At 37.3% G+C, this 14,340-nt stretch overlaps 1 protein-coding gene across 2 annotated transcripts in view; it reads left to right on the forward strand.

Moving 5' to 3' along the window:
• The window catches only part of Ccs (Copper chaperone for superoxide dismutase), a 50,714-nt gene extending 37,069 nt beyond the window's left edge, over window positions 1-13,645 (forward strand). For both annotated transcript variants that reach the window (XM_090370763.1, XM_090370764.1), the window contains exons 5-6: window positions 11,725-11,906; window positions 13,510-13,645. In XM_090370763.1, the coding sequence (XP_090226889.1) occupies window positions 11,725-11,906; window positions 13,510-13,645 (318 nt within the window). The remainder of the gene's footprint in view (window positions 1-11,724; window positions 11,907-13,509) is intronic.
• Window positions 13,646-14,340: the final 695 nt, after the last annotated feature.

Genomic DNA, 14,340 nt, shown 5'->3' on the forward strand with positions numbered 1-14,340 from the left:
TAATGTATAACACTTAAAGTTTCATGCAGCTTCAATAAAACTTTTTTTAATTACAAGTCCTGAAGTCAACAAAGTTGTTTGAATGAGGAAAGATGGACAAAATCATTCACTGTGCATTCAAACAATGCGGGGGGGGGGGGATAAAGTCAAAGACAATACTTGAGGATATGGTTTCGACATTGGGGAGATACCTCTTCCTATTCAGTGGTTAGAAGTGGGCAGCAGAATTTAAACAAGGAAGGGAGAGCCTGGAAGATGACCTATGCTGTGGAAAACCTGCAATGTCCATCATTCCAGAAGTTGATCACACGATCTGATGATGAGTGATCAACAAGTGACAGTTCAGTACATTGCCAGCATCTTGGGAATATCATCAGAATCTGCATACCATATAATAATAGAGGGTCTTGTTATGAAAAAGGTGTCACCACGATGGGTTCAAAAGTTTTTGACAGCAGATCAAAAATGCGCAACAGTTGTCGTGAACATTTACATCATTTTCAAGCAGATCCAGCAAATTTCCTTGCAAAGTTTTACATCATTTTCAAGCAGATCCTTGAAATTTCCTTCCACACCTAGAGTACTGTATACAGGTCTGGAGGCCTCATTTCAAGAAGGATGTAGAGCTGCTGGAACGAGTACAGAGAAGGGCAACAAGATTAGTGAATGGAACAAAGGGGTGCTCTTACGAAGAAAGGCTTAAGTTTTGCAAATTACAGTGTCTGGAGACTAGGCACCAGCGAGGTGATCTGATAGAGGTGTATAAAGCCTTGAATGGTTTGAGCATGCTCAATGCTGATGGGATTCTTCCTCTAGCTCAGAAGAATCACCTGAGAGGGCATAAATTCAAATTGAGGAAAGACAGATGTAGGATAGACGTGCGGAAATTTTCCTTTAGCCAGCGGGTGGTTGGTTGGTGGAACAGACTTCCATCCCTTGTAGTGGAGGTTGATAGCCTAAATAAGTTTAAGGCTCAGCTGGACAGGTATTTTGAACGAACAGAGGGGTGAAGTGGAAGTGGTTTTTTTTTTTTTTTTTGGCTGATGCTGCATAAGCTTGCTTTCTTGCATCAAATGCCTCTACTAATGCTAATGCTAAAGTTTGTGAGACATGGGTCCATCACCTTCAGCCAGAAACAAAGAAGCAGGCCAAGCAGTGGAAACACAGCTCTTCTTCCCCTCCAAAGAAAACAATTTCTTTCTGTGGGCAAGGTGATGACATCGGTTTTTTGGGATGCTGATGGAGTGTTGCTAGTGGATTGCCTTCAAACGGCTGGACAGTCAGAAACGTCAAAGAACAAACACTGAGAAAAAACTTGGCAAAGGAGTCTTGTTCCACTACAACAGTGTGCTAGGTCACTGTCATAGCTGCACTGAATGAGTGCAGCTATGAAATCTCAGGCCACATCCCCTCTATTCACCAAATCTAGCACCGTCAGACTTTTGCCTGTTTCCTAATTTGGAACAATTCCTAGGTGGCATCAATTTTCCCCACCAACAGTAATATTATTGCTGCAGTAGGTGCATTCTTGGAATCAATGCATTTCTGCATCACTGGTAAAAGTGTATTGACTCTGAAGGGGACAATGTCATGTCAAAAAGTAACATATTATCAGACTCTTCAAATAAACCCTTCATACTCAGGCCACGAACTTTTCAAATGTCTCTCATAGTCCAGCTGTTCTGCACTTTCACACTTCAGTTTGCACCTTCACAATGCTGATGAAACTGGGACTTAGTAAACCTAGGTATATCACTCATGTGCAAGGTTTGGAATGCTGCATCAGATATACTGGAGATGGTTGTCCAGGTGTGAACCAACGTAAGCAAGAGATGAGGAGTGAACATCACACAGAGAAATGACTGACCCTCTGTGTCCCCAGAGGCAATACTAGGTATTAGATGACTTATTTGTTGCAACACCACTTTCATTGTATTATTGGTGGCTTGAAGTGATAAAACCTGTGTAGTCATCAGAGCAAAGCTCTGTCAACTTCCATTTCTTCTCATGCAGTAATGAGTGACGTCTTTTGAGGTTGCGATGGACATCACAGCAAGATACAATATTTCTTACACTTCAAGCATATAGCTCTAAAAGTTTTCAGACCAGTCACTAGACAGTCCACTGGACCAAATGTGCTGTAACTCTAGGAAGCATCCATTCAGCTAGTGTATAATCTTGCTGCTTCTATTCTGCCATCTAGTGACAGTAAAGAGTAAGTAGTGTGTATGTGGGAGGCACTGTTGAGGCTGTGTTATATCAAGGAGCCAGGTGTGTTCTTGTCACATGTACGCCATATCCAAAAAATTTAATAAATTTATAAAATATGCCCACCCCCCACTTTATCTACTGAATGCATTATGAATAGTCAACCTAATAGAACAAACACATCAGTGATATTGATGAAGGCATATTGGGCTCACTGTCTAAGTTTGAAGATGATACAAAGATTGGCCGGGTAGTTAATGAAAGTAATCAAGGTATGTTATTGCAACAAGATATAGAAAAACTAAGCAGATGGGCTGAGAAATGGCAGTTGAAGTTTAACATTGATGAATGCAGGGTACTGCATATGGTAGCAATAGTCCCAGTAATCGTAGATTGCTGTCTGCTACTACATCAGATTAGTGGGAAAAGAAAAAGGCTAGGATAGCTCGTGGAGTTTTGTCAACGATATAAGGAATTTTGCTAGCAGGAATAAGGAGGTTAATTGTCCCTTTGTGTCTCCATAGCTGAGTGGTCAGGAGTGGGAGTGCAGTAGCAAGTGCTCTGAGTAGACCGGGGTTCAAGCCCCTGACTGCTAAATACGGTCGATCTGCCAACATGCAGTGGACCAGTGTGGCAGATTATGGTCCATTTCCCGCGGCATGAATTGTTGAGGAGGCTTCCATCCTGTAGTGGGTTGATAATGGCTGCAGTTTACCTTTTTTTTCATAAGGAAATAATCAGGCCACATCTTAAATACTGCATACAGGTCTTGGAGGCTTCATTTTAGGAATTATATAGGTCTGCTTGGAACGGGTGCAGAGAGAGGGACAATGAGATTGGCAAGACAAACAGGATGCTTTTACTATGAAAGGTTTCTGTTCTGCAAATTGCAGCCTGGAGACTAGACATCTGCAAGGAGATTTGAATAGGGTGTTTTGAGGTTCTGAATGGATTGAGTAAGTATCAGTGCTAATGCCATCTTTCCTCTTGCTCAGACTACATGTGGGGGAGCATAAATTCAAATTGAGGAATGATGGTTGGAAGATAGATATGCAGAAATTTGCATTCAACCAGCAGGTTGTCGGAACAAATTTTTGTCTGTTATTGTAGAAGTGGGTAGTTTGAAAAAACTCAAGGCAGTTCTGCCTTGAGTTTATTCAAATATGGGAGGGTTTTTTTTTTTTTTTTGGTTTATGCTGTCTAAGCTTGTTTTTTACATTATTTGCCACTACTAATAATTATACTCTACTAATACTGAATATGTGACTTCAGCGATGTCCCATTTCCTCCTGCAAACCTGCCTGGTCTCACTCATTTTTTTCTGAATCTCAATTATACTAATACTAAATATGTGACTTCAGCGATGTCCCATTTCCTCCTACAAACCTGCCAGGTCTCACTCATTTTTTTCTGAATCTCAATTAACAGTTGTCTCAACCATTACTCATTAGCCCTATTTATTCATTCTGTTGATCCCTTCTCTTCAAAAGATAGTACTTCTGCATGTATACACTCCCTACAGCATTTTGTCAAATTCATTTGTGGCCTCTGGCATTTGCCCAACCTGACTAATTACTCAGTAATTACTCAGAACTCTTGGCTTCTCTTTGAAGCTTGACTTTCTCCAGTCTAACTCTCCCAACAACATGGTAATATTCCTAGGAGTCAAATGTTCACATCTCTAGCTGGCTTCCATTTTCATTTTCCTTGATTGGAGTTTTACATTTTTTGATCCCAACATTTGCTTAAATCATATCATTGATATGATTTAAGCAAATCATATCATATTATTCTTGTAAGATAATGTTATTCTGCATTGCATCCAAAATTCTCTCTTTCTTTTTTATAAAAACTCCAAGCACAAAAAGTATTAGAACCTATGGTGCTTGTACCGTATGTTTTATGAAAACCCCAAACACGAAAGGTATCAAAACCTATAGTACTTAATACCGTGCATGGGTTGAAGTGGGTTGAAGGTTGAAAAGATGACAGTAGATACTTGTTGACATTACACTTAAATTTCTGTGGATTGTAATTTTCAGAAAATATGTGAGGGGATGTTGTTACAGAAATTATAATTTGAAGGAATAAATGGGGAAGAAGAAAAGTTAGTTCTGCGAGTATGACGTTGGAAAGTAAAAGGATGCTGACTGGTTGCGGCACATGTTCGGATTCACTTGGAAGAGAGAGCAGGAATTATAGAAGCCAATCCAGAAGAACAGTGCCACGGAAGTATCTATAGAAAAGGTGTGCAGCAGAAACAACATCTGTGAGATAGAGGGTGGCGAGACTTTTTTTACAGGTGGTCATTAATTAACCTAATTGTCCTCTTTTGAAGGGAGTTGAGAAACTTGAATGAGGTTTTGGAGGCACTACACCAGATGTGGGAGTAATATTCAATGCTGGGGCAGATTTGAGATTTCTATAGAGTGAGTGGCTATTTGGCAGAAAAGTAATGTCAAGAACAAAAGAGAAAACAGTTTTTTAGATGCAGAGGAATCAAGATGCAGAGGAATTGTAGAAATCAGACCATTGTCAAAGATGAGCACAGGAGCAGAAGAATCTTTTATTTATTTATTTATTTTTTTTTTTTCATGATATAAGGCAGGATTGAGTTTTAAGAGGATTGAAATTAACTAAGAATTCCTTGGAGATCAAGGAATTGGTAAGGAATTGGTAGAGAAAAACAGCCTCTGTGGCCGAGTGGTCAGGAGCGGGAGTGTAGTAGCACACGCCATTTGAGTAGACTGGGAGTCAAGCCCCTGATTGCTAAATACAGTTGATCTGCCAACCTGCAGTGGATCAACGTGGCAGATTATGGTCCATTTCTCTCGGCATGAATTGTTGAGGAAGCTTCCATCCTGCAGTGGGTTGATAATGGCTGAAGTTTAACCTTTTTTTTTTTTTTTTAATTCGAGAAGTTGAAGCTGATTCAGCAAGGCACAAAGTTTCTCAAACTGGAAAGTGGAATGCAATCTGCTATCATCAGCAAAACTATGATAGGATTTCTGGTCAGTGGAAGGTCATTACTGTACATTAGGAAAAGAGTATGAGAAAGAACGGAACCTAGGGGAACACTGGCATTAGTGAAGTTAGAAGACAGCCATTTGCCATCACATGCAGTGATCAGTCAGAGAGAAAACTGGATACCCAATTACAGAAAACAGTTGGCAAACCATAAGATGGAAGCTTATTTAGAAGACATTTATGCCAAACACAATAAAAGCCTTTAAAATGTCAAGAGCAACTGCTTGAGTTTCACTATACTTTCCCACTGAATTTTTCATAGATTGGTAACATAAGCCAGTATATCACCAGTGGATCAACACTGATGGAATCCATACGGGCAATCATTCATTGTATGAAAATTTCTAGTTAGTTCAGGAGTTTTCAGTTAATCAATTTTTCCATCACTTTAGAAAGAGTGGAAGTAAGTGCAGTGGGATGATAATTAGTAGGAAGTATTTGTCACCCTTTTTAGGAACTGGCTGGAAATGAGCAAATTTCCAAGCAGAAGGAAAAACACCAGTGGGATGAGAAATTGTAAAAAGGCAACACAGAACAGCAGTATGCTCAGGAAAAGCTTTTGAGAAGAAGGGAAAAAATATAATCAGGACTTGGTGTTTTCTTCGCAACAAGACCATTCAAAATTCTTTTTATGGAAGACCGCAGGAGGCACTGAATGGAGTATACTGGGAATTGTAGCAGGTGGTTTACCAAGATCATCAATACAAGGGTTAGAAGAAAAGTCAGATGTTAACAGGTTGGCTTTAGCTTTAGCCAAAGTAGCAGTAAAACCATCAGGTTTTAACAGAGGTGGTAGAAGAGATAGGCAAAATTGCAGCCAGTAGCTTTGGAAAGAGCCCAGAATGCTCCTGCCATTTGGACAAGAAGCAAGTTTTTTACTCTTAACAAGCAAGTTTTTTACTCTTAACCTTGTTCGAAATATAGTTTGGATTGATTAATAATTGCTTTACAATTGTTGCAAGCTTTAGTGTAGACAGAAAATGAACCTGGAGATATGGGTACAAGGCAAGTACAATGCTATCGTTCTTTTCTTTCACAGCCTTAGTGAAGCCGATGCGCCAACAACTACCAAATCATAAATCACAAATCATAATCACAGCCTTAGCATATTTATTAGAAACATGAGGTTTAGATGAAGAATGGGATTTTAAGGTGGATTGTGGAATAAAGGGTTTCATCCCTACAAGAATGATTTCACTGACACAATCTGAGCAAACATTGGTATCAGAAGATTTAAAACATTAATCCAGCTAAGGAAAAGAAATCTCTCAGATCATCCCATTTTTCATTCTTGTAATTCCAGACAACACTAGGTTGAGACTGGCCCTTGAGAGAAAGGCTCCATTAGAGAAGAGACCATCACCAAGTTGTGATCTGAGGTGCCTAGTGGAACTTGCCTCGACCATGTACTTCGAAGGGTTGTTTGTGAGAAAATGATCATGTGTGTTGACTTGTGATTTCAATTGTCTGGTTGGGTTTTTTTTTTTTTTTTTTGTTAGTTGTTGGCGCATTGGCTTCTGTGGCCATAATGCACCTCCCAAAGTTTTTGCATTTTACTCTGATCCAAGCCCGAGGGGGGGGGGTTCGAACCCGCAACCTTTGGGTAGCCAGGCAGGCACTTTACTCACCTGGCTAGCCCGGTTGGCAATTGTCTGGTATTCTGGTAGGTAAATGAACAAGGCAAGTACATTTATTAGAATAAAGGGGATTTCAAAAAGAGGATGTCAAAGAGTTCCAAGTTATTAGTGGAGTTTGGAGAACAATAGGGGCAACAGATAAATTTAACAGATGGGGTGGAAATTTTAAGCCTGAGAAGATCGAAAAGAGGAGATTATAAATTACTGTGTCTGACAGTGAATATCAGAGCAGATATATGCAAAAGTACCACCTTTTAAATTGAAAGGAACCTCACATCAAATAATTAGATCACCTGAGATGTGCAATGGTTGAATCAACCGATAATTGTGTTTTGTCAGAAAAAGTCCATGGTGGTTGGAAGACTGAAAGTGGAAATGGACATCATTGAGATTTGAACCAATACCACATATATTTGTTAAATGAACAAGGAAATGTTTGGGAGTTTAGATCTTTTTGCAGATGAAATAATAAAATTTTTGGATATGGCATACACACGACAAGAATATACACAGCTCCTTTGCATAACATGATCTCGACAATACCTCCCCTCCTTCCATACACACTACTTTAACCCTTTCTGGCCACTATCTGGCAGAGTAGAAGCAGCAAGATTACACACAAGCTGATCTGGAAACCTCTTAGAGAGTTATCACTAGGTTTGGTTCGGTGGACTGTCTAGTGGCTGGCTTGTGGACACCGTTTTAGAGGTGTACACCTGGAATTTAAGGATCTCTCCATGATACTCATCATAACCTCAAAAGCCATCAATCATACTGCTTGATGGAAGGGATGGTTGTATTGCACCTATCCTGTTGATGAGTCAACTACACCTAGTATTGCCTGATAACATAGGGGTGGCTTTCTTCATGGTGTGGATGCGACACATTGACCTCCCCCCTGCTTATGTTGTTTCACACCTGTGTGATCATCTCCATGTACTAGGTCCCATATTCCAGGACTTGCATGTGGGGTTTATACCCAGAGTTACTAACATAATTGGCCCACCATTGCGGAGGTGCAAGCAGAGGATGTAATTGTTGCTGAATGAATGGACTTTGCCAAATTTGTGCCCACCTCGACACATGTCACTTGAATATCAGTTCCATCAGCGTTTTAGACTCTCAGGTAGCAAGTTCAGCTTGTCATACCTTATATTATCTGATCTAATCCTTGATTTTCCAATAAATGAACCTAGACTGTTCAAGATAAGTATGTAGCATGTTCTCCAAACAGGCCTCTGCGGTTGGGTATATCCATACTGTTTTTTTGAGTCTTTTTTCACCAACCTTGCGTAGAATTAAAACACCAGGGAAACTAAACTTTTGATAACTGATTTATAATAAGTCAAAATACCCGCATCTACAACAAATTTAACTTTATAATAAACTCTACATATAAATTATTAAAATCTGCTACATTACAATCAATAAAATGCATAAAATATACTGATTAAAACGATAGCAAGGTTTACCGCTGAAGAAGAAGGCTGAGCCTTTGAAAGCTACGGTTTTTATCGTTTTAATCAGTATATTTTATGCATTTTATTGATTGTAATGTAGCAGATTTTAATAATTTATATGTAGAGTTTATTATAAAGTTAAATTTGTTGTAGATGCGGGTATTTTGACTTATTATAAATCAGTTATCAAAAGTTTAGTTTCCCTGGTGTTTTAATTCTACGCAAGGTTGGTGAAAAAAGACTCAAAAAAAGCAGTATGTAGCATGTTGCTTAATTTTCTGCCTATGCTAAAAGCTTGCAACAATTATAAAACAGTTATTAATCAGTCAAAAATTACTTTGAAGAGGTGTAAGGATAGAAAATATGCTTCTTGTCCAAGTGGTAGTTGAGCATTCTGGTTTCTTCTGGTAGTTGAGCATACAGGTTTCTGTTTCTTCAATGGAAGGTGGAATTGATGTTTAGGTGTAGCACTACCTTAGACTCATACAAATAAAAAAAATAGCACCCTACTTTTCTTCTAACTTTTGCATTGATGGTCTTGTTCACCTCCTACCATGCCTAATAAACCTAGAGGATTTTGATCATGTTTGGCATGAAGGTCTTCTAAACAAGCCTCCATCTTATAGATTGTGGACTGCTTTTTTTTGCAATTAGATATCTAGTTTTTTTTTCTGATTTCTTGATGCAGGTGATAGTCAGTGGTTTACTGTCTTCTAATTTCTCTACTAATGCTGGTGTTCCCAAAGGTTTAGTATTTTCTTCCATTTTTGTCTGATATATTAATTACCTTCTTCTGCTGGCTGTAAATACTATTCATAATTTTTGCAGATTCCATTCCACCTTCTATTTTGGGAAACCTTTCCCTTGAATGAATAGCATCAGTTTTTCAGATAAAAAAAAGAAAAAAAAGGTAAAACTGCAGCCATGATCAATCTCCTGCAGGATGAAAGCCTCCTCAATGGTTCATGTTGAGGTTAATGGACCATAATCTGCCACGCTGGTCCTGTGTGGGTTGGCAGATCGACCATATTTAGCAGTCAGGGACTTGAACCCCGGTCTACTCAAAGAGCATGTGCTATTGCAATCTTGCTCCTGAATTCCAATTCCTTAAAGTCCAATTTTCAGTTAATTGTCCAATGGGGAACAGAATATTTGGTTAATTTAAAATTACAAAAAAAAAAAAAAAAAAAGCCTGCTCCTATGCTCATCTTTGACTATCAGATTTCTAGATGAGACCCAATCTCTTAGTATGAGCAATACAGCAGATGTTGCTTCTTTTGCATAAAAAAAAAGTGGGTTTTCTCTTTTAGTCCTTGGTATTTCATCTGAACAACTACTTATTCTGTACAAATCTAAAATCTGCCCTGCCATGAAATATTTTTTCTATGTTTGTGGGTGGTGTCAGGCCCCAAAACTTTTCAAACTTTTAGGATCTATTCAAAACAGGGCGGCCATCTTAATTAATGACCTGTCCTTTACGAAGTCTCTCCACTCAATCTCTTAGACATTCACTTGCTGCTGCTTATATTTTTTGCAGATACTTCCATGGGTAATATTCCCCTGAATTATAATTCTTCCACTCTCTTCCAAATCAGTCTGAACGTATGCCACAACCAGTTAACATCCATTCACTGCACTTCATACTCACAGATCACAGTTTTGCTCCTCTTCATTTCTTTTCTATTCTTGTCCTCTGTTCCTTCTTATACGCTTTCTGATAATTACAATTTACAGATGTTTAAGTCTGATTTCAACAAGTACTTTCTATGCTTCAAATTTCAGCCTGCATACAGGCTGAAACATTATACTAAGGCTGTAGGTTCTAATATGCTTATGTTTGGAGCTTAAAAAGAAAAAAAAAAAACATCCTATAATGTATCTCCATGGATACTTCTGTTGAGATTGAGGTGAATGACAGTGAAACAACTGATTCATGAAAATTGTCATTGAACTGGTCACAGAGGTATCATTGGTTGTACAGTAAATAATAGGATGATGATTGCTTTCAAGGTGCATTATCAGAAATTTTTATAGTATATTCAAGTTTTAGATTCTAGGGAACAGATGGTATACATCTGTTCCCTAGAGAAGTAGCTTTGTATTTTCAATATCATATGATGTGCAGACTTCAGGTTCTCACATCCCTGAATGATTGTGTTGCACAGGTTTGCATCCACTAACCCGAAATATGATTATGTCTGTGAATAAATATATATGGTGGAAATTTACAAATATATTTTCACTTTGATTACAGGACGAATGTAAGAATCTTGAATTTTATCACTATTGATCATGATATGAGTTTAACTGCAACCAACAGTTCAGCATCCTTTGGTGTGATGGAGCTCTGCTATTTCATCTTTTGAGAATTTTTTTGCTAATGTTGTATAAGCTTGCTTCCTCGCATTATTTTGCCAATACTAATGAGTACTACATGTGCATCTTTATATCCATTGCCTCATGTACTTGCAATGCAAAACATGTAGTTTGTAGTAGAATCTTCCAGAATTCTTTGGCATGCAATTCTCCAAACGTAGTTTCAGCAATGTTAGTAATGGCAGATACGCTCCATTTTCTCCCATTGAATGAGAATTTTTACATTTGGTTATTCTATAAGCAACTGGCAAAAGCTGCTCAAATCTTAACAAAAGGATGACACATGGGGTATGTCATCCCTTTGCACGATTCTTGTTAAAGGCGACCTTTTTACAATGAAAAGTTTATGTTGAAGTTCACAATTTGTCCCTAGGCGCCTCTGTAGCCAGGTGGACAGTAGCGGCAGTGTGTAGCACATGCTTCTTGATTAGACCGGGGTTCGAGCCCGTGACAACCAAATACGGAGGATGCGGAAAGGTCAGGGAACGACCACCGCATATCCCCGGAGCAATATGGCCTTAGTTGCTAATGCTCCTAAAAACCAAATAACAACAACAACAATTTGTCCCAATACTTTTGGTAACATAGTGCACAAACGTATTTAGTGTTTTCAGAATTGCCTCTATGAAACAAATTAATATTTGGTTCTTTATCCGTTAACTTGGCTTCACCGATGTCCTTTTTGACCCTGGATTGAAAATTATGGAATGAGTCAATCTGGATTAGGGAGGGCAGAGACATTTTTGGACTTTCTTCTCACTGTGGCTGAATTAGTCAGCTGCTGGAAAAGGTTGCTTGACAGACATATCCAGTGTTTCTTCTGTCATATCAGAAGAAAACTTAAAATAATGTGGTTTTCCTTCCAAGTGGATTAAAAACCCATGCTGCATATTTGCATCATGATACAGTGAATGTGTTAATGGGTTGTTATAAATTTAAACAATGGTCATTTACTGTATATAATGTATTATTACTTGCAATTGTGTTACTGCATGATAATTCTTTTCTTTTTAAAGCACTATGGTGATTTAGGTAACATAACAGCAGATGAAAATGGAAGGTCCATCTTCAGAAAAGAAGATTCTATTGTGAAGGTGTGGGATGTAATTGGCCGCTCTCTTGTAGTTACAGCAGAAAAAGATGATTTAGGTAAAGGAAATAGCATCTCATCTACTATCAATGGGAATTCTGGAGCCAAGTAAGTTCTGTAGAGGGCGTGTAATCTTAATCCTATTAAAACAAATTATGTTGACTGTCTTTGTGTTTAGGTACGTTTAAGGTTTAAATGTACTTGGGCACTCATTCATAAGCACATTATACTCCGAATATAAAGAGGTATTGTGAAATCCAAAAATGGAGATAATATACAACTGAACTAAAACTGTAAACACAACAGAACTGTGTTATTTATCCCTTTAACACTTAACTGTTGGCTTCACCGATGACCTTTTTGACCCTGGATTGAAAATCATGGGATTGAGTCAATATGCAGATGTAGTTTTCTGCATCTGCATATTAGATGGGCAATGAGAGAAAGCAATACTCCTGATCGATTATTAGCAGCAACTCTTCACAAATTAAAGAACTGCAGACGACAGAACTATGTATGGTAGTGGTTGCAGTATACTGAAGTGGTATTTACTTAAAGATGTAAATTACTGTTGAGGGCAAAAGGAAGGGATTTTGCTTTTGTGAAAGTGACTACAGTGGTTTTAGAAAGTTTAAATTCTTTTCAGTTGGGTCAATTATAATGTTACCAAATGTAAATTCTAAATGGGAAGCATTCAGGGAAGTAATTGTAGATGCCAAGCTTTTGATATGAACTAAGAGATGCCGTTCAAGATTTGGACCTAAATGGATGACAGACAAATTGATTCATGGAATGATTATAAATTATTGATTGCAAACATAACTTCAGGATAAATGATGTAACATTTATACAGTATAATGCACAGTAGGAAGCAAAGGCCTTCTTGCTGAGCTCAAATTAAATAGTGTGTGAACCAGCCCATGGGTCTCAAAGGCATGTTGAACTGCAGAGGGTGAGATAACTTCCAGGTCTCACTGCAGTTAGCATGCAAAAACACAAACATGACAAAGATAAAATCATTCATTCTGCCTCTCTTTTTTTAAAGTTTACTGAATAAGCTATAGCACAAAGAATTTTTTCCCCCCCAACATGCTCTTATGAAACCATAAGGTTTTGTGGAAACCAGTTTGAAAACCTGTGGTATATGCTACATATTTTTAATTATAATTTGCAACAATGGTTTAAGCACTAATTGAAGCATGAGACTTTGGAGGGTTTTTTTTTTTTTTTTTTTTAAGTAAATATTGTAAATGTACTAGTTGGGTACTTATTATTTCATATTTATGGTATTTTGTCATTATAATTTATTAAAAAATAATTAGTTAAATTCCTTTGATTAAAGATAGGAAATCTTGCTTAGAAATTATCTTTTGTGTGTGTTTAATTAAAGTTGAAAACTGAGTGTTTTGCTTATAACAGATTATAGAAGGATGGTTTTTAATGGTAACTCCTGATTCGAATCACTATGCATTGAAAGTGGTAGTGTAGTAAAAATCATTCATGTTTATAATGTCGCTGTCATTTTATAACCGTTCTGTACTTATAAATAAAATATGCTTTCAAGCAATAGTCTCTGTAAAAATATATGTATTTTCTTTCTAATTAGTAATTTGAACTCTATAGACAATTGTTAAAGATAAAAATTTATCATAAAATATGTTACTATTGTGTGTTACAAGTATCTTATGCTTACTTTGTTTGTGCTTTATAGATTAGGATGTGGAATCATTGCTCGCTCAGCAGGATTGTTCCAGAATCCCAAACGAGTCTGTCAGTGTGATGGAATTAATGTGTGGGATGAAAGAGATCATCCTATTGCTGGAGAAACCCGAAGTCCCAAGTTGTAATTTTTTTTTTTTTTTTTTTTTTTTTTTAATATTGGACTCTCAAACTTGCTTATGCATATCTCCTTTGATATACAGTGCATCATATATTAGAAAAAAAAAGAAGAAGAAGAAAAAAGGAAAAAATTGGTAATTTTTATGCAGTGATGTATATTATGTAGATGAGTATTAGGTTTGTATAAAAAAAAAAAATGCCCCCCTGAAACTTCAGTGCTTAAGTATTTCTTGAACTTTTATGATTGTTAGTAAAAATAGTTCATGTACAGTTAGTCACAAAATAGGTAACATAATTAGTACTTCGTATTTTTGTGTAATTGAAACAAATTTTGAACAAACAATTCAAGAAATAGAGCAAAGGCATATAAATGAAGAATGATAATATGTAAAGTAAATTTAAACTTAACTCTATATATTTATATAAGAATAGCAGACAATCAGAAGAATCAAAAAAATAAGCAATTTCTGCCTGCTTATTGACCTAGTATGTCAAAAAGCGGATTTTTTCCCTCTATGCACATAGTACTGATTAGCTGAAAAGGTGGAATTTTACTTTGTCAGAAACGTTGTCCAACACGTGACAGTAAAAGAATGTTTATTAGCACTCATTGCATGATTGTGCACATACAATTGTCTTTGAGTAATGTAAAATGGGGATGTGTAGGACCTGTGAGCAAGACTCCATCAACATTTCTTGCTTC

Source organism: Mastigoproctus giganteus, chromosome 3 (genome assembly GCF_048544385.1).
Source record: "Mastigoproctus giganteus isolate SK-2022 chromosome 3, ASM4854438v1, whole genome shotgun sequence".
Classification (NCBI taxonomy): Eukaryota; Metazoa; Arthropoda; class Arachnida; order Uropygi; family Thelyphonidae; genus Mastigoproctus; species Mastigoproctus giganteus.